The sequence below is a fragment of the Nycticebus coucang genome, chromosome 6 (assembly GCF_027406575.1).
Source record: "Nycticebus coucang isolate mNycCou1 chromosome 6, mNycCou1.pri, whole genome shotgun sequence".
Classification (NCBI taxonomy): Eukaryota; Metazoa; Chordata; class Mammalia; order Primates; family Lorisidae; genus Nycticebus; species Nycticebus coucang.
Genome location: NC_069785.1, coordinates 53,352,408 through 53,372,758, shown reverse-complemented (window position 1 = coordinate 53,372,758; position 20,351 = coordinate 53,352,408). Strand labels below are relative to the sequence as shown.

The 20,351-nt window shown below is 37.4% G+C and overlaps 1 protein-coding gene across 4 annotated transcripts in view; it reads left to right on the top strand.

Moving 5' to 3' along the window:
* DMXL2 (Dmx like 2) overlaps positions 1–20,351 on the top strand; it is a 191,440-nt gene that overhangs the window by 161,065 nt on the left and 10,024 nt on the right. For all 4 annotated transcript variants that reach the window (XM_053593872.1, XM_053593870.1, XM_053593871.1 and 1 more), the window contains exons 30-33: positions 13,410–13,540; positions 14,023–14,108; positions 15,178–15,379; positions 16,424–16,541. In XM_053593872.1, the coding sequence (XP_053449847.1) occupies positions 13,410–13,540; positions 14,023–14,108; positions 15,178–15,379; positions 16,424–16,541 (537 nt within the window). The remainder of the gene's footprint in view (positions 1–13,409; positions 13,541–14,022; positions 14,109–15,177; positions 15,380–16,423; positions 16,542–20,351) is intronic.

Below are 20,351 nucleotides of genomic sequence, written 5' to 3'. Positions count from 1 at the left end.
CCCTTTATTTCCTTGTCTTGCCTAATTGTATTGGCTAGAACTTCCAGCACTATGTTGAATAGTAAAGGTGACAGAGGACAACCTTGTCTGGTTCCAGTTCTAAGAGGAAAAGCTTTCAGTTTTACTCCATTCAGTAAAATATTAGTTGTGGGTTTGTCATAGATATCTTCAATCAGTCTTAGAAATGTGCCACCTATGCCTATACTCTTCAGTGTTCTAATTAGAAAAGGATGCTGGATTTTATCAAATGCTTTTTCTGCATCTATTGAGAGGATCATGTGATCTTTATTTTTGCCTCTGTTAATATGGTGGATAACGTTTATGGACTTGTGTATGTTAAACCAGCCTTGCATCCCTGGGAGGAAACCTACTTGATCATAATGTATGACTTTTTGATGATAAGCTGTAATCTATTGGCTAGGATTTTGTTGAGAATTTTTGCATCTATATTCATGAGTGAGATTGGTCTGAAATTCTCCTTTTTGTTTGGGTCTTTTCTTGGTTTTGATATCAGTTTGATGTTTGCTTCATAGAATGTGTTGGGGAAGATTCCTTCTTCCTCAATTTTTTGGAATAATTTCTGCAGTACAGGAATAAGCTCTTCCTTGAAGGTTTGATAGAATTCTGGTGTGAAGCCATCTGGACTAGGGCATTTTTTTTTTTTTTGGAAGGTTTTTTATTGTTTCTTTAGTCTCAGTGCTTGAAATTGGTCTGTTCAGGAGCTGTGTTTCTTCCAGGGTAAGTCTAGGGAGAGGGTGTGATTCCAAATATTGATCCATTTCCTTCACATTGTCAAATTTCTGGGCATAGAGTTTCTGGTAGTATTCAGAGATGATCTCTTGTATCTCTGTGGGATCAGCTGTTATTTCTCCTTTATCATTTCTGATTGAGGTTACTAGAGATGCTTTCTATTTCTCAGTAGTCTGGCCAATGGTTTATCTATTTTATTAATTTTTTTAAAAAAACCAACTCCTTATTTCATTAATGTTCTGAATGATTTCTGTTTTCAATCATTGCTCTCTGATTAGATTTTGGAGATTTCTTTTCTTCTACTGAGTTTAGGCTTAGATTGTTCTTCTTTTTCCAACTCCATACGATGGCTTGTGAGTTTGTTGATGCTCTCTCTTTCTGTTTTTTGAATGTAGGCATCTAAAGCGATAAATTTTCCTCTCAAAACTGCTTTTGCAGTATCCCACAGGTTTTGGTAGCTTGTGTCTTCATTGTTGTTATGCTTAAGGAAGTTAATAATTTCCTGTTTTATTTCTTCCTGTACCCATCTGTTATTCAAAAGAAGATTGTTTAATTTCCATGTCTTTTTGTGGGGTCGAACGTTTTTGTTAGAGTTGAGTTCCACCCTTAGTGCCTTATGGTCTGAGAAGATACAAGGTAAAATTTCAATTCTTTTGATTCTGTTGATATTTGTTTTGTGTCCCAGGATATGATCAATTTTGGAGAATGTTCCATGGGGTGATGAGAAGAATGTGTATTTTTTATCGTTGGGATGGAGTGTTCTATATGTGTCTATTAAGCACAGTTTTTCTAGGGTCTCATTTAAATCTCTTATATCTTTGTTTAATTTCTGTTTAGAGGATCTGTCCAGCTCTGTAAGAGGAGTGTTAAAGTCCCCTGTTATTATCGTATTATCAGATATCATATTGCTCAGACTGAGTAAGGTCTGTCTCAAGAATCTGGGAGCATTTAACTTGGGTACATAAATATTTAGAATTGAAACGTCTTCTTTTTGTATTTTTCCCATGACCAATATAAAGTGACCATCTTTATCTTTTTTGACTTTAGTTGCTTTAAATCCACATGTATCTGAAAATAGGATCACAATTCCTCTTTTCTTCTGAATTCCATTTGCCTGAAAAATTGTCTTCCAACCCTTGACTTGGAGATTTAATTTGTCTTTTGAAGCCAGGTTTGTTTCTTGCAGACAGCAGATGGATGGCTTGTGTGTTTTAATCCAGTCAGCCAATCTATGTCTCTTCAGTGGGGAATTCAAGCCATTAACATTTATTGAGATAATTGATAAGTGTGGTAGTCTTCTATTAATCTTATTTTGTGAGAGTCCATTGCTTAGTTTTATCTTTTGCATCAGTGTGGAGGTTAGGTTCTGTCCTTTGATTTCTGAGTTCTTACTTTGCTGCTGATCCATTGTGGTGGTCAGTGTATAGACCAGGTTGAAGTATTTCCTGTAGAGCTGGTCTTGTTGTGGCGAATTTCCTCAATGTTTGTATATCCGTAAATGATTTGATTTCTCCATCAGTTTTAAAGCTTAGCTTAGTAGGGTACAAAATTCTGGGCTGGAAATTGTTCTGTTTAAGTAGATTAAAGGTAGATGACCATTGTCTTCTTGCTTGGAAAATTTCATTAGAGAAGTCTGCAGTCACTCTGATGGATTTTCCCCTGTACGTCAACTGGCAGTTACTCCTGGCAGCTTGCAGAATCTTTTCTTTTGTCTTGACTTTGGACAGGTTCATCACAATGTGTCTTGGAGAAGCTCAGTTAGAGTTGAGGTGACCTGGGGTCCGATATCCCTCTGAAAGCAGTGTGTCAGAATCTTTGGTGATATTTGGGAAATTTTCTTTTATACTATTCTCTAGTATGGCTTCCATTCCTCTGGGGCATTCTTCTTTCCCTTCTGGGATTCCTATAACTCGTATGTTGGATCGCTTCATAAGATCCCATAATTCTGACAGTGAACGTTCTACTTTCTCTCTCTTCTTTTCTGCCTCTTTTACTATCTGAGTTATCTCAAGAACTTTGTCCTCTGCCTCTGAAATTCTTTCTTCTGCATGGTCTAACCTGTTGCTGATACTTTCCATTGCATCTTTAAGTTCCCTAATTGACTGTTTCAGTTCCGTCAGCTCTGCTATATCCTTTCTATATTCTTCATATCGTTCATCTCTTATTTGATTCTGTTTTTGAATTTCCTTTTGGTTATTTTCCACTTTATTAGCAGTTTCCTTCATTGTTTCCATCATTTCCTTCATTGTTTTCATCATGTGTATTCTAAATTCCCTTTCTGTCATTCCTAACATTTCTTTATATGTGGAATCCTCTGCAGTAGCTATCCCATGGTCCCTTGGCAGGGTTGTTTTGGACTGGTTCTTCATGTTGCCTGGAGTTTTCTGCTGATTCTTCCTTATGAGTGATTTCTTTTATCTGTTTTCCTTGCCCTAATTTTCCTTTCACTTCCTCTTGCTCTTTAAGTTCCTGTGCCTGTGGACTAAGGTTTTGATGAGTCCTTTTGGTATAGGACCAGAAGGATGAGAGGGTTGAAAAGTAAGAAGGGATGAAAGAAAGAAGGAAAGAACGAAAAGAAAATAGAGAAAGGAGAGGGGGTGGGTAAAAGGAATATTGACAAAAAGAAGAGAGGCACAGGAAGTGGGAGAAAGAGCAATATAGGTGTACAGTAGGGTACTTTGACACAACCTTAAAAAAACCCCAACCTCTGGGGGTGCCCGGTTGGGTGGTTCCCTTGAGGTTAGCAACTCTTTGCTAACCTGATCAGACACAGTACCCCACCTTCCACCAAGTAGAGAGGAAAGACAAAAATGCTAATAAATCAAACCAAAACAAGCAAACAGAAAACTTTACGGGATAAAATTGGGTGAAAAACCAAATAACAGGGGTCTAAACACTAGCAAAAATGAAGTTCTAGTTACTGAAAAAGGCAGCAGTGGGAAATTGTATTCATACTAGAAAACTGGAGAAAGAAAAGAAAAAAATCTGTACGGAAAAGGTTGAAATTAAAAAACAAAACAACAACTACATTCAAATAAACAACAAACAAACAAAAATACAACCAAAAACAAAGCAGTATATATATCCTGTTGAATATTGTCTGAGCAACAGGTGTTCTTCTGGGGTATGAGATGTTAATTACAATGCTGATACGACTGGAAGCCTCCACCGATTTCTCAGACCCCACAGGGTAGACACCCTAAGTCTCCTCAGCCCTCTTAAAAGGCACTTTAAGCTTCTAAACTTGCTAAGCAGAAGCTTTCCCAGGAAAGTGCTTGTCACTGGAATCAATGGTGAAGTGGCTATCCACTTACCCAGTGTGCCAAAACTGGTCTCACTCTGCCCTTGAGGGTTAGGGCTGTAAGGCGGCTCAGACCCCACCTTTAGGCTGCTCAGTCACTAGGTTAATAGGTCCCGCCCGATCTTTGCTCTGCAACCTCTAGGGCGGACCTTGTTGGGGCAGTTCTTTCATAATGGCTTCCTGCGGCCCACAGCGAAACACTATTAGCTCCGTCTGTCCAGGTCAGTGGCTCAGTCTGGGGTCCCATACAATGCCAAAAGTTCTCTGTACTCCTCCTCAAGTTCTCCCCAAGGCAGTTCAACTGAGTGCCAAGTCCAAAAACACCAAAACAGTTTACAGGTAAGGCTTTTCTGGTTTGCAGTCTTGCTGCTACTGCACTTACAGCTGTTGGCGGTATTAGACCGATGGAACACACGCAATTACTTGCCAGTTTTCCACTGTTTTTGCCCTCTTCTTGGGGTCCAGAAGTCTTTTGCTGACTCCCTGTATCCTCAAAGGGATGATTATAGGCAGATCCCACCAGCCAGAGATGCCTGGAGTCTTATCTCTCCAGACTCTCAATGCTCAGATGCAAGGAAGCTGTTACTCAGCCGCCATCTTGCTCTCCACCCCAGCAAAAGCAGTCTTAAGAGGCAAATTTATTGCATTTGATGCCTCCATTTGAAAAAGAGAGAGAGCGCATTAACAAACTCATGAACCATCTTATGGAATTAGAAAAAGAAGAACAAGGAGGTGGGAGCAAGATGGCGGCAGAGTAACAGCTTCCTTGCATCTGGGCACCGTGAGTCTGGGGAGATAGGACTACAGGCATGGTGGGATCTGCCTATCATCACCCCTGTGAGGATACAGGGAGTCAGCAAGAGACTTCTGGACCCCAAGAGGAGGACTAAAACAGTGGAAAAATGGCAAGTGGTCGCGTGTGTTCAATCCGTCTAAACCCGCCCGCAACTGTAAGTTCAGTAGCAGCGAGACTGCAAACCAGAAAGGCCTTACCTGTGAACTGTTTTGGTGTCTTTGGACTTGGCACTCAGTTGAACTGCCTTGGGGAGAGCCTGAGCGGGAGTGAGGAGAACTTTGGCCATTGTCTAGGGCCCCAGTCTGAGCCACTGAGCCAGACGGAGCTAATAGTGTTTGGCTGTGGGTCACAGGGAGCCATTGTGAGCGATCTGCCCCGGCAAGCTCCGCCCTCAGGGTCGCAGAGCTAGAATCGGGTGGGAGCTGGTAACCCAGTGACCAAGTAGCCTAAGGGTGGGGTCTGAGCCGCCTTGCAGCCCTAAACCTGAGGGGCAGAGTGAGTCCAGTTTTGGCACACTGGGTAAGTGGATAGCCACTTCAGCAGTGATTCCAGCGACAAGCACTTTCCTGGGAAAGCTTCTGCTCAGCAAGTGTACAAGTTCAAAGTGCCTTTTAAGTGGGCTGAAGAGAGATTTAGGGTGTCTACTTCCTGGGGTTTGAGAAATCAGCAGCCTCCAGTCGTATCAGAACTGTGATTAACATCTCATACCCCAGAAGACCACTTGTTGCCCAGACAATATTCAATAACATATACATACTGCTTTGCTTTTGGTTGTGTTTTTTTTTGTTTTTCTTTTGTTTTTGTTTTTTTTTTTTGGTTTGGTTGTTTTTTTGTTTATTTTGATGTTGATGTTGTTTTGTTTTTTAAGTTCAACCTTTTCCATACAGATCCTTTTTCTTTCTCAATTTTTCTAGTTTAATTATAATTTCCTATTGCTGCCTTTTTCAATAACTAGAACTTCATTTTTGCTAGTGTTTCTACTGCTATTATTTGGTTTTTCACCCAATTTAATCGTGTAAAGATTTCTGTTTGCTTGTGTTGGTTTGATTTATAGCATTTTTGTCTTTCCTCTCTACTTGGTGGAGGTGGGGTACTGTGTCTGATCAGGTTAGCAAAGAGCTGCTGACCTCAAGGGAAACACCCAACTGGGCACCCCCAGAAGGTGGGGTTTTTTTAAGGTTGTGTCAAAGTACCCTACTGTACACCTATATTGCTCTGTCTTCCTCTTTCTGTGCCTCTCTTCTTTTTGTCAATATTCATTTGACCCACCCCCTCTCCTTTCTCTATTTTCCTTTTTTTTTCTTATCACTTGGTGCTCCTTTCTTTCATCCCTTTTTTTCTCTTCAACCTTCTCACCCTTCTGATCCAGTAACCCTTAGTCCACAGGCACGGGAACTTAAAGAGCAAGAGGAAGTGAAAGGAAAATTAGGGCAAGGAAACAGATAAAAGAAATCACTCATGAGGAAGAATCAGCACAAAACTCCAGGCAACATGAAGAACCAGTCCAGAACAACCCCGCCAAGGGACCATGAGGTAGCTACTGCAGAGGATTCCACCTATAAAGAAATGTTAGGAATGACAGAAAGGGAATTTAGAATACACATGTTGAAAACAATGAAAGAAATGATGGAAACAATGAAGGAAACTGCTAATAAAGTGGAAAATAACCAAAAGGAAATCCAAAAACAGAATCAAATAAGAGATGAACGATATGAAGAATACAAAAAGGATATAGCAGAGCTGAAGGAACTGAAACAGTCAATTAGGGAACTTAAAGATGCAATGGAAAGTATCAGCAACAGGTTAGACCATGCAGAAGAAAGAATTTCAGAGGCAGAGGACAAAGTTCTTGAATAACTCAGATAGTAAAAGAGGCAGAAAAGAAGAGAGAGAAAGCAGGACGTTCATTGTCAGAATTATGGTACTTTATGAAGTGTTCCAACATACGAGTTATAGGAACTAAAGTCTCAAAAGACAAAGATGGTCATTTTATATTGGTCAAGGGAAAAGTACAACAAGAAGACATTTCAATTCTAAATATTTATGCACCCAATTTAAATGCTCCCAAATTCTTGAAACAGACCTTACTCAGTCTGAGCAATATGATATCTGATAATACCCTAATAACAGGGGACTTTAACACTCCTCTTACAGAGCTGGACAGATCCTCTAAACAGAAATTAAACAAAGATGTAAGAGATTTAAATGAGACCCTAGAACAACTGTGGTTGATAGACGCATGTAGAACACTCCATCCCAAAGGTAAAGAATATACATTCTTCTCATCACCCCATGGAACATTCTCCAAAATTGATCATATCCTGGGACACAAAACAAATATCAACAGAATCAAAAGAATTGAAATTTTACCTTGTATCTTCTCAGACCATAAGGCACTAATGGTGGAACTCAACTCTTAACAAAAATGCTCGACCCCACCCAAAGGCATGGAAATTAAACTATCTTCTGTTGAATAACAGATGGGTACAGGAATAAATAAAACAGGAAATCATTAACTTCCTTGAGCATAACAACAATGAAGACACAAGCTGCCAAAACCTGTGGGATACTGCAAAAGCAGTTTTGAGAGGAAAATTTATTGCTTTAGATGCCTACATTCGAAAAACAGAAAGAGAGCACATCAACAATCTCACAAGAGATCTTATGGAATTGGAAAAAGAAGAACAATCTAAGCCTGAACTCAGTAGAAGAAAAGAAATATCCAAAATCAAATCAGAGATCAATGAAATTGAAAACAAAAGCATCATTCAGAAAATTCATGAAACAAGGAGTCGGTTTTTTGAAAAAATAAATAAAATAGATAAACCATTGGCCAGACTAACGAGGAATAGAAAAGTAAAATCTCTAGTAACCTCAATCAGAAATGATAAAGGGGAAATAACAACTGATCCCACAGAGATACAAGAGATCATCTCTGAATGCTACCAGAAACTCTGTGCCCAGAAATTTGACAATTTGAAGGATATGGATCAATATTTCGAATCACACCCTCTTCCTAGACTCAGCCAGGAAGAAACAGAGCTCCTGAACAGACCAATTTCAAGCACTGAGATCAAAGAAACAATAAAAAAATCTTCCAACCAAAAAATGCCCTGGTCCATATGGCTTCACTCCAGAATTCTATCAAACCTTCAAGGAAGAGCTTATTCCTGTACTGCAGAAATTATTCCAAAAAATTGAGGAAGGAGGAATCTTCCCCAACACATTCTATGAAGCAAACATCAACCTGATACCAAAACCAGGAAAAGACCCAAACAGGAGAATTTCAGACCAATCTCACTCATGAATATAGATGCAAAAATTCTCAACAAAATCCTAGCCAATAGATTACAGCTTATCATCAAAAAAGTCATTCATCATGATCAAGTAGGCTTCATCCCAGGCATGCAAGGCTGGTTCAACATACGCAAGTCCATAAACGTTATCCACCATATTAACAGAGGCAAAAATAAAGATCACATGATCCTCTCAATAGATGCAGAAAAAGCATTTGATAAAATCCAGCATCCTTTTCTAATTAGAACACTGAAGAGTATAGGCATAGGTGGCACATTTCTAAGACTGATTGAAGATATCTATGTCAAACCCACAGCCAATATTTTACTGAATGGCGTAAAACTGAAAGCTTTTCCTCTTAGAACTGGAACCAGACAAGGTTGTCCTCTGTCACCTTTACTATTCAACATAGTGCTGGAAGTTCTAGCCAATACAATTAGGCAAGACAAGGAAATAAAGGGAATCCAAATGGGAGAAGAGGAGGTCAAACTCTCCCTCTTTGCTGACGACATGATCTTATACTTAGAGAACCCGAAAGACTCAACCGCAAGACTCCTAGAAGTCATCAAAAAATTCAGTAATGTTTCAGGATATAAAATCAATGTCCACAAGTCAGTAGCCTTTGTATACACCAATAACAGTCAAGATGAGAAGCTAATTAAGGACTGAACTCCCTTCACCATTGTTTCAAAGAAAATGAAATACCTAGGAATATACCTAATGAAGGAGGTGAAGGACCTCTATAAAGAAAACTATGAAATCCTCAGAAAGGAAATAGCAGAGGATATTAACAAATGGAAGAACATACCATGCTCATGGATGGGAAGAATCAACATTGTTACAATGTCTATACTTCCCAAAGCTATCTACCTATTCAATGCCATTCCTATCAAAGTACCTACATCGTACTTTCAAGATTTGGAAAAAATGATTCTGTGTTTTGTATGGAACCGGAAAAAACCCCGTATAGCTAAGGCAGTTCTTAGTAACAAAAAATAAAGCTGGGGGCGTCAGCATACCAGATTTTAGTCTGTACTACAAAGCCATAGTGGTCAAGACAGCATGGTACTGGCACAAAAACAGAGACATAGACACTTGGAATCGAATTGAACACCAAGAAATGAAACTAACATCTTACAACCACCTAATCTTTGATAAACCAAACAAGAACTTACCTTGGGGGAAAGACTCCCTATTCAATAAATGGTGTTGGGAGAACTGGACGTCTACATGTAAAAGACTGAAACTGGACCCACACCTTTCCCCACTTACAAAAATTGATTCAAGATGGATAAAGGACTTAAATTTAAGGCATGAAACAATAAAAATCCTCAAAGAAAGCATAGGAAAAACACTGGAATATATTGGCCTGGGGAAAGAGTTCATGAAGAAGACTGCCATGGCAATTGCAACAACATCAAAAATAAACAAATGGGACTTCATTAAACTGAAAAGCTTCTGTACAGCTAAGGAGACAATAACCAAAGCAAAGAGACAACCTACACAATGGGAAAGGATATTTGCATATTTTCAATCAGACAAAAGCTTGATAACCAGGATCTATAGAGAACTCAAATTAATCCACATGAAAAAAGCCAACAATCCCATATATCAATGGGCAAGAGACATGAATAGAACTTTCTCTAAAGATGACAGACGAATGGCTAACAAACATATGAAAAAATGTTCATCATCTCTATATATTAGAGAAATGCAAATCAAAACAACCCTGAGATATCATCTAACCCCAGTGAGAATGGCCCACATCACAAAATCTCAAAACTGCAGATGCTGGCGTGAATGTGGAGAGAAGGGAACACTTTTACACTGCTGGTGGGACTGCAAACTAGTACAACCTTTCTGGAAGGAAGTATGGAGAAACCTCAAAGCACTCAACCTAGACCTCCCATTTGATCCTGCAATCCCATTACTGGGCATCTACCCAGAAGGAAAAAAATCCTTTTATCATAAGGACACTTGTACTAGACTGTTTATGGCAGCTCAATTTACCATTGCCAAAATGTGGAAACAGCCTAAATGCCCACCAACCCAGGAATGGATTAACAAGCTGTGGTATATGTATACCATGGAATACTATTCAGCCATTAAAAAAAATGGAGACTTTACATCCTTCGTATTAACCTGGATGGAAGTGGAAGACATTATTCTTAGTAAAGCATCACAAAAATGGAGAAGCATGAATCCTATGTACTCAATCTTGATATGAGGACAATTAATTAAGTTTGGGGGGGGGAAGCAGAAAGAGGGATGGAGGGAGGAGGGTGGGGCCTTAGTGTGTGTCACACTTTATGGGGGCAGGACATGATTGCAGGAGGGACTTTGCCTAACAATTGCAATCAGTGTAACTGGCTTATTGTACCCTCAATGAATCCCCAACAATAAAAAAAAAAAAAAAAAAAGAAAAGTATGAAATCCTCAGAAAGGAAATAGAGGATATTAACAAATGGAAGAACATACCATGCTCATGGACGGGAAGAATCAACATTGTTAAAATGTCTATACTTCTCAAAGCCATCTACCTATTCAATGCCATTCCTATCAAAATACCAACATCGTACTTTCAAGATTTGGAAAAATGATTCTGCGTTTTGTATGGAACCAGAAAAAACCCCATATAGCTAAGGCAGTTCTTAGTAATAAAAATAAAGCTGGGGGCATCAGCATACCAGATTTTAGTCTGTACTACAAAGCCATAATGGTCAAGACAGCATGGTACTCGCACAAAAACAGAGACATAGACACTTGGAATCGAAAAGAAAACCAAGAAATGAAACTAACATCTTACAACCACCTAATCTTTGATAAACCAAACAAGAACATACCTTGGGTGAAAGACTCCCTATTCAATAAATGGTGTTGGGAGAACTGGATGTCTGCATGTAAAAGACTGAAACTGGACCCACACCTTTCCCCACTCACAAAAATTGATTCAAGATGGATAAAGGAGTTAAATTTAAGGCATGAAGCAATAAAAATCCTCCAAGAAAGCATAGGAAAAACACTGGAAGATATTGCCCTGGGGAAAGACTTCATGAAGAAGACTGCCATGGCAATTGCAACAACAACAAAAATAAACAAATGGGACTTCATTAAACTGAAAAGCGTCTGTATGGCCAAGGAGACAATAACCAAAGCAAAGAGACAACCTACACAATGGGAAAGGATATTTGCATATTTTCAATCAGGCAAAAGCCTGATAACTAGGATCTATTGAGAACTCAAATTAATCCACATGAAAAAGGCCAACAATACCATACATCAATGGGCAAGAGACATGAATAGAACTTTCTCTAAAGATGACAGACGAATGGCTAAGAAACACATGAAAAAATTTTCATCATCTTTATATATTAGAGAAATGCAAATCAAAACAACCCTGAGATATCATCTAACCCCAGTGATAATGGCCCACATCACAAAATCTCAAAACTGCAGATGCTGGCATGGATGTGGAGAGAAGGGAACACTTTTACACTGCTGGTGGGACTGCAAACTTGTACAACCTTTCTGGAAGGAAGTATGGAGAAACCTCAAAGCACTCAAGCTACACCTCCCATTTGATCCTGCAATCCTATTACTGGGCATCTACCCAGAAGGAAAAAAATCCTTTTATCATAAGGACACTTGTACTAGACTATTTATTGCAGCTCAATTTACAATCGCCAAAATGTGAAAACAGCCTAAATGCCCACCAACCCAGGAATGGATTAACAAGCTGTGGTATATGTATACCATGGAATACTATTCAGCCATTAAAAAAAATGGAGCCTTTACATCCTTCGTATTAACCTGGATGGATGTGGAAGACGTTATTCTTAGTAAAGCATCACAAGAATGGAGAAGCATGAATCCTATGTACTCAGTTTTGATATGGGGACAATTTATGACAATTAAGGTTATGGGGGGGGAAGCAGAAAGAAGGATGGAGGGAGGGTTGTGGGGCCTTGGTGTGTGTCACACTTTATGGGGGCAGGACATGATTGCAAGACGGACTTTACCTAACAATTGCAATCAGTGTAACCTGGCTTATTTGTATCCTCAATGAATCCCCAATAATAAAAAAAAAAAAGAAAAAAAAGAGAAAGAAGAACAATCTAATCCTAAACCTAGCCGAAGAAAAGAAATAACCATAATTAAATCAGAGATGAATGAAATTGAAAACAGAAGAATCATTTAGAAAATTAGTGAAACAAAAATGTTGGTTTTTTTGAAAAAATAAATAAAATTGATAAACCTTTGACCAGATTAAGTAGAAAGAGAAAAATAAAATCAAGAATCAACATTGTCAAAATGTCTGTACTTCTCAAAGCAATCTACGAAGTCAGTGGAACCCACATTAAAATATTAACCATATTTTGAAATGTGGAAAAGTAGTTCTTCATTTTGTATGGAACCAGAAGAAGCCCCGTATAGCAAAGCAATTCTTGTAAAAAAAACAAAGCCAGGGGTATCACCCTATTAGACTTTTGGCTATACTATAAGGCAGTAGTGACTATCTCCTGTCCACACACAATCTAACTAGTTGGTCTAGCACATTCATTAAATAATCCTACCTTTCCCCACCTTGATTTAAGCTGTCATAAATTATTATGCTATTCTTGTATTATATTTTTGCATCAACCAATTGCTAGAGTATACTTTTATTTATTATTTTAATATACCCTAAGAAATAGTACCTTTTGTTTTAAAAAGATTCCTCAGCTTTTTTTTTAATTACCTAAAACCTACATAAGTTAACTTGTAAAGAATTATAGTTTTTATGTGTTTCAGTCCCCTTATATATTTTTAGAAGAGTTTGTGAATTTCCTTCACTGTAGCTCTCTCACTGTTTTCATAGTTTTTTCTTTTGGTATTTTATGTTTTTCAATGTGTCTTCTTTTCTTTAGACTTTTGTCACATTTATTAAAACAACTGATTTCTAAAAACATGTCTAGGTACTCTATTATTTTTACTGAATTAGAAAGTTTTACCTGGTAATTTTGACTTTTGTAGACCTACTGTCATCTGTTAAAAAAATATTACTATATTGGGGCAGCATCTGTGGCTCAAAGGAGTAGGACGCCGGCCCCATATACCATAGTTGGTGGGTTCAAACCCAGCCCCGGCCAAAAACTGCAAAAACAAAATATATTACTATATTGACAGTATTTAAAATGTTTAAAGCTTGAATAAAAATAATTATATATTGAAAATATTTAGTATATGTTTTATATGTTTAAAAAATAGCTTTGCCTTTTATTGCAGCCATTTCTTCCTTTGTCTGATACTGGTATTATATATGATTCTGATGAAAGCATTCATAGTGATGATGAAGAAGATGATGCCTTTTTTTCGGATATACAAATACAGGAGCACCAAGATCCAAATTCCTACAGGTAAATAAGCTTTTGATTTTTGCCTTTTTTTTGGTAGAAAATTCTGATGTTATTAATTTTAAATAACACTGTTCCCATGGATTTATGTAAGAATGGACTTAGGTTTTCAGGTTATGAACTCTGCATCTTTGAGGTCAATTTCTAGGTAGAATATTTCCTTAAAGAGCAGCTTTCATGCAGAGGGAAAATACAAACACTTTTAGTAGAAAAAAAGTATCTTATTAATGTACTCTTAGTTCTGTGTGACTATGTGATAATATTTTTCCACTAGGTAATTTTCAGATATTGCAAGGGTGATACATTATTGCCTATCTTTTCTTTTCGAAGACTATAAAGGTGCCATTTTTTTCTATAGCAAATTTCAATGACAGTTTTCTGAGTTGGAGATTAGGTAAACAATCAATAAAGAACATCACTATGCTTTTCCTAAGATTTTAAACTTTTCAATTAAAGAGAATATTTTGTTTGTCCCCGTTGAACAGCTGGGCTCTTATCCATTTGACAATGGTTAAGCTAGCACTGCACAATGTCAAGAATTTCTTTCCCATTGCTGGACTGGACTTCTCTGGTGAGTTTGGAATTTGAAAATTAATGTCATTAAGTATAAATTACCATCAAGTATTTCTTTTTTCTTTGTTAAATATTCTCTGATTTATTCAGTATAAATTCCCAACTTTTATTTTTTATTTTTTTAACAGTTTAATGTACAATGTTTTATTTTCTTTTCTCTATACATGTATGTGTGTTTATTTGGTTTCCACTTTTTGCCTTCACAAAATTAAAAAGGCTTAAAATTTAATGACAATAACAATGTTTAAGATAAGGACTAGAAACAAAAACCTCGTAAAGAACAAACGAGGATAAATACATTCAGAAAAGAAATCACATGATTGCTGCAATGAAATATTGAGCAATAATAATAATAATAATGCAAAAAAAATAACATTCACATTGTCAGATAAGAGTATGTCTATCATAGAATGCTTTGACTCTGAGGTTCAGTATGGAGTACTATCAAGTATTTCTTTACACAATTTGTATAAAAGACCATTTAGTACTTAAAAAATAGGGTGGTGCCTGTGGCTCATTGAGTAGGGCACCGGCCCCATATGCCGAGGGTGGCGGGTTCGAACCCAGCCCCCGCCAAATTGCAACAAAAAAAATATCCGGGCGTTGTGGCGGGCGCCTGTAGTCCCAGCTGCTTGGGAGGCTGAGACAAGGGAATCGCATAAGCCCAAGAGTTACAGGTTGCTGTGAACCGTGTGATGTCATGGCACTCTACCCAAGGGCGGTACAGTGAGACTCTGTCTCTACAAAAAAAAAAAAATAATTGCATTAGAGATTTTATGAAGTCTTGTAAATAGGCTCTAACCTACGACTTTAATTAATAGCAAGAATTACTATGTACACAGAAGAAAGAGCAGGAAACCAGATTGGGGAAGCTATACATTTTCTTAGCTTTTAGAGAGCTGGCCTTCTGTTAATGTCAAAGCATTTAGTGTCCAAGGTATATTAGATTAACATTTTCATATTTATTCATATTTCCAGAAGTCTTAGCTCTAAGATTTTGGATTTTGTGACTAGGTAGAGGATGATCAATATTTTTTGTTAAAATGGGATATTCTGTCACCTTTTAGAGCTACCTGTAACATCACCATTAGGTATTGCTGTGATTAAAAACTTGGAGAGTTGGGAACAGATCCTGCAAGAGAAAATGGACCAGTTTGAAGGTCCACCACCTAACTATATCAATACATATCCAACTGACCTTTCAGTAGGAGCTGGACCAGCTATTCTTCGAAATAAAGCAATGCTAGAACCTGAGAATACTCCATTCAAGTAAGAATGCTCTTATAATTCTGAGGAGAGGGTAGCCGGGTTTAACTTTCCTGGAAGATAGTTGGCAGAGTATGCCAATAGCCTTCAAAAAATTCATAACTTTTGGCTTGGTGCCCATAGCACAGTGGTTATAGCACCAGCCACATACACCTAGGCTGGTGGGTTCAAACTCGGCCTGGGCCAGCTAAATAACAATGACATCTGCAACAAAAAATAGCCGGCCATTGTTGCGGGCGCCTGTAGTCCCAGCTACTTGGGAAGCTGAAGCAAGAGAATCGCTTAAGCCAAGGAGTTTGAAGTTGTTGTGAGCTGTGACACCACCGCACTTCACCAAGGATGACATAGTGAGACAATGTCATTCCCCCCCCCCCCAAAAAAAAATCATAACATTGAACCTGCAAACCTATTTTTAACAGTATGGTTTAAAGAAAACATCAGAAATCGGGATAAAATTTTTTTTGCAATATTACCATATTTCAGTAGGCATATTACTTTTATAATCAGGAAAACACATTTATTGTATTACATTCTTTATGCTACCGAGTTTTGTTAGTAATTTAGTAGTAAACACATTTTGGGTTTTTATTGATATTTTGATCTTACCTCCCATTAGGCCCCTTTTAATAAGCAGCATGCTTTTTGGGGGGTTGGTGGGGGCAGCTGCCCATGATTAAAAGTATTGCTTATAAACTTGAAAGACCAAGTTTGTTTTTTAGCTCATTAGGCTATTAGAAATGAAATCTATGACTTTATGTTAATTGGTGATATGCTTTTACCTAAAGGACCAACCTAAAGTATAATTTTAAAAGAAAATAAGAGATTCATTTGACTCTCAATTGGTTCATTCAATATAACTAGGGAATTAATTGCTAAAGGGATGATTTTTTGAACTAAAAGTTAAAAGTGAAATAAGTTATAGGATTCTATAGATCTGTGTTTTCTTTGTAATATATTGTAGAAGTTTTTTTAAAAAGTGTCTGAAAATATGACATAACATTTTGTATAGACTGTAAAATAGTGTGATATGTTAATTTCTTTAAATAGGTCCCGGGATTCTTCTGCGCTTCCTGTCAAACGACTTTGGCATTTCCTTGTTAAAAAAGAAGTCCTTCAAGAGACATTTATTAGATATATTTTCACTAAGAAAAGAAAGCAGAGTGAGGTATTTTGAGAATCTTTTCTATTGCAGTTTTTCTTAGTATGACATTTGTAATGATTTCAGTACATGATTTATTTTGAATTTTTTTTTTTTTGGTTGAACTTAATGACTTTCTTATATCATGAGTAATAGTCAGAGTTTACTAAACTACAGCAAGCTTCTTTTGAAATAAAACCTTATAATTTTTATTTCATAGCAATGAAGCAACATAGATCCCTTGATAAATCATGTATAATCAAACAAAAGTTTCTACTTCCTTTATAATATTTGTCACTGGGATTTTATATGTGATAAAACATTGTGGTGGATGGTTTGAGGAATTTCGTACAGTAGAACCTCCATAATTGACTACCCCCTTAAGTTGACCTAATTTTCATAGACTGGACATGCATCACATGTATATATCAGGACAGTAGGCCTAATTCCTTATGTTGACCACCTCCATGTGTTGATCAGTTTGTTGAAGTCCTTTGGGTGGTCAACTTAACAGAGTTTCTACTGTATGTATACTGTACTCTATGATTCTCCAAATATCATTTAACTGAAAATACAGTATAGTCCTTGAAAAGCATTTTATTTATTTAGCATTTAGAAATGAACAGGATAAATACTGGAAGCAATGAATTCAGGATAATTTTGTGAGAGAATAAACTGTAGAAATACCAAATACAACATGAAGGAAGATTGCTCTTAGAAAACATGGCAAAGGTTCTACATTGCATAGTGACTTTTAAGCTAATATAATCAGCAATGTGATATCAGGCATGATCCAAGAAGAATCATGACTTTGGGAGACTGGCAAATGATACCTTATAAAAGGAGGATTACACAGATCTTTGATATGAGCATTTTAGTGTTTTTGGCCATTTAATGAGGTAATGAACAGTTTGAAGAGTATTTAGAGTGTCAACTAATTAAAGATTTGACATACATATTCCGAGAAGAGAAGAATAGGTTATATTTTCCTTAGAAGAGTGATAATTAAGACAGTCCACGTGATAGTCAATTTCCTAAGGTAAATACACAGACCTGCTTCTCATTTTTTCTTCATACCAAGGGCAGCAGAGCCTACCATACTCATTCTTTGAACTAGTCACCCCTTACCTGGATGGTAATTGTGGTTAGCCTTTGTGAACAGTCATTTTTCTTTATGAATTTAAAAATTGTGTATTTAAATGAGGAAGTGGAGGAATGCACTGTAGGATCTTTTGAATCCTGCATAATAAGCTTTTTTGATGGTAGTGAAAATGACTGATGGTAGTGAAATTATTGATGTCAGCTTTGTTAGGGCAGTCACAGAGCCAAGTTGTTTGCCTCTTAATTAAACCACTGTGTACAGAATCCTTACAGTGAGTCCAAATTCCATAAAATAAGATACAGGAATTTAAGAAATAGATTTAAAATAAGAGATTTTTTTGCTCAAATCTCTGTTATCACAGAAATCCAGTTCATTGAAGGATCAATTTTAGAAGTGGTTAGTTCTTCAAATTATTAAACTTAATGGTTCATCAGAAATGTTTTAGGTGTTCATATGGTTTATAGCAATTTGGTTTGGTTGGGTTGTCAGAGCCTTAAAGTGCTGTGGGAAGATAGGTGTCTCGGTTTCATGGACTCCCACACTTGTCTTGCCCTTCAGGATCTTTTTTTCACCCTGCTATTTTGCCTCTTCTCTCTGTACTTTCTTCTCTCTTCCATCATTGCCCTCAGTCTCTGTATGTTCTCTTCCATTTTTCTTTGGCAGAAGTTTCCCGTGAACAGGGAAGTGAGACAGAGATAAACTGAACATTTCTTAAAGTGTTATGCAAGCGTCACTTGGCTCCAGGGAAGGGAAGTAGTACATGATTGGGAGTTGGGATGGAAGAGTTTTTATCATGTACACTTTTAAATTTGAAAACATTGAATGAAATTACTTTTTTCTGAGACAGAGTCTCATTATGTCACCCTCAGTAGAGTGCTGTGGCGTCACACCTCACAGCAACCTCAAACTCTTGGGCTAAGTGATTCTCTTGCTTCAGCCTCCCAAGTAGCTGGAACTCCAGGTGCCCACCACAGTGCCTGGCTGTTTTTTTGTTGTACTTGTCGTTGTTGTTTAGCAGGCCCGGTCCAGGTCTGAACCCGCCAGCTCCAGTATTTATGGCTGGTGCCCTAGCCACTGAGCTACAGGCGCTGAGCCATAAAATTACTCTTGTCTGATGGTGACCAGTAGAACTTTTTGTGATGATGGAAATCTGTATCTGTGCAGTCCAAGATAGTCACCAGCAACATGTGGTTATTGAGCACTTGAAACATGGCCAGTGTGACTGAGGATCTGAATTTTTAATTTTAGTTAATTTAAATTTAAATAGCTCCATATGGTTAGTGTCTACTGTATTGAATGAAAAAATGAAATGATTATCTTCGAATGAAAAATTATCTTCATTGCCAAAAAAAAATTATGAAATAAATGTTAAGGGTGTTAGGACAAAATAAAAACTGGTCACTAGCCTTAGAAATACACAAAATTTAAAATACCCATCTTATAAGAGTGCTTTATCATTTTAAATTGTTAAGTAGGATTTTGGTAGTCACTAAATGTGGCATATTCAGTAAGTTGATTAATTAATACAGTTAGAAGACTAATCTTAAAAATGCGAAATGGCTAATTCTTTTATTACTTAAAGAAAATCTTCTGAGAGATAGCAAAATTCTACATATATTCATTAAAAATTCTACTCATTAAATATATTAAAGAAAAATATTCTATAAAGCAAGTTTTTGTGAAATCAATAAATGTGGCAAACTCAGCTCATTGATTAAAGGCAGTTGTTCAGCAATTTGGCTTTCTCTGTGTTTGCCATGCCGCACACTGACCATTCCCTTCCTGTTTTCTTGGGTGCTGTGTTGTTAGCTTTAGCAGCCATAGGTGAGTCCCTGAGGTGTGATGGGAGTATTTCAAGGGTCTTTTATGCTGAGAAGGGAAGCAGTCACCTCAAAAGGCATGAAAAGGAGTTTATTGCTCTGATCAAACCTTCAGTGGTTTTCACAACCACTAGCAAGCAAGAATATTACTTCTGTCACCACTAGGAGCAAGTTATCTGTATGACTTCTTTCCCATGGCTCATTTTAGCAAACAGTTACTCATAAGGAGCAAAATCATCTGATTACCCAGATTCCTTGTGAATAAGAATGAAAGAATTACCTGTGTTTAGAAATAGCTTTAATTTGGGCGGCGCCTGTGGCTCAGTCGGTAAGGCGCCGGCCCCATATACCGAGGGTGGCGGGTTCAAACCCGGCCCCGGCTGAACTGCAACCAAAAAATAGCTGGGTGTTGTGGCGGGCGCCTGTAGTCCCAGCTACTCGGGAGGCTGAGGCAAGAGAATCGCTTAAGCCCAGGAGTTGGAGGTTGCTGTGAGCTGTGTGAGGCCACGACACTCTACCGAGGGCCATAAAGTGAGACTCTGTCTCTACAAAAAAAAAAAAGAAATAGCTTTAATTTGTATTTGGAATCAACCCCCATAGGGTAGGAATTTATGTACTACAGAATGCATCTAATCATACAAGTGGGTTTTATTTTTAGAGATAAATTTTTAAGAATTTTAATTTACCTACGGGAATACAAATAACTAATTTTTATTTTGAAACAGCTTTTATGTTTTCATGTGTATGTAATAGTCACATTAATTTTGCCCTTTGGCTTTATGTTGTGTTTGTTTTACTCAGTTTAGTGTTTTCCTTAATTTTGCAAATTTAATTTTTATCATCTTTAAGCAATGGAGTGGCCATTTCAGCTTGAAATTTTTCATTCTCTTTATAATTTCGTTCCATGCATGTGTT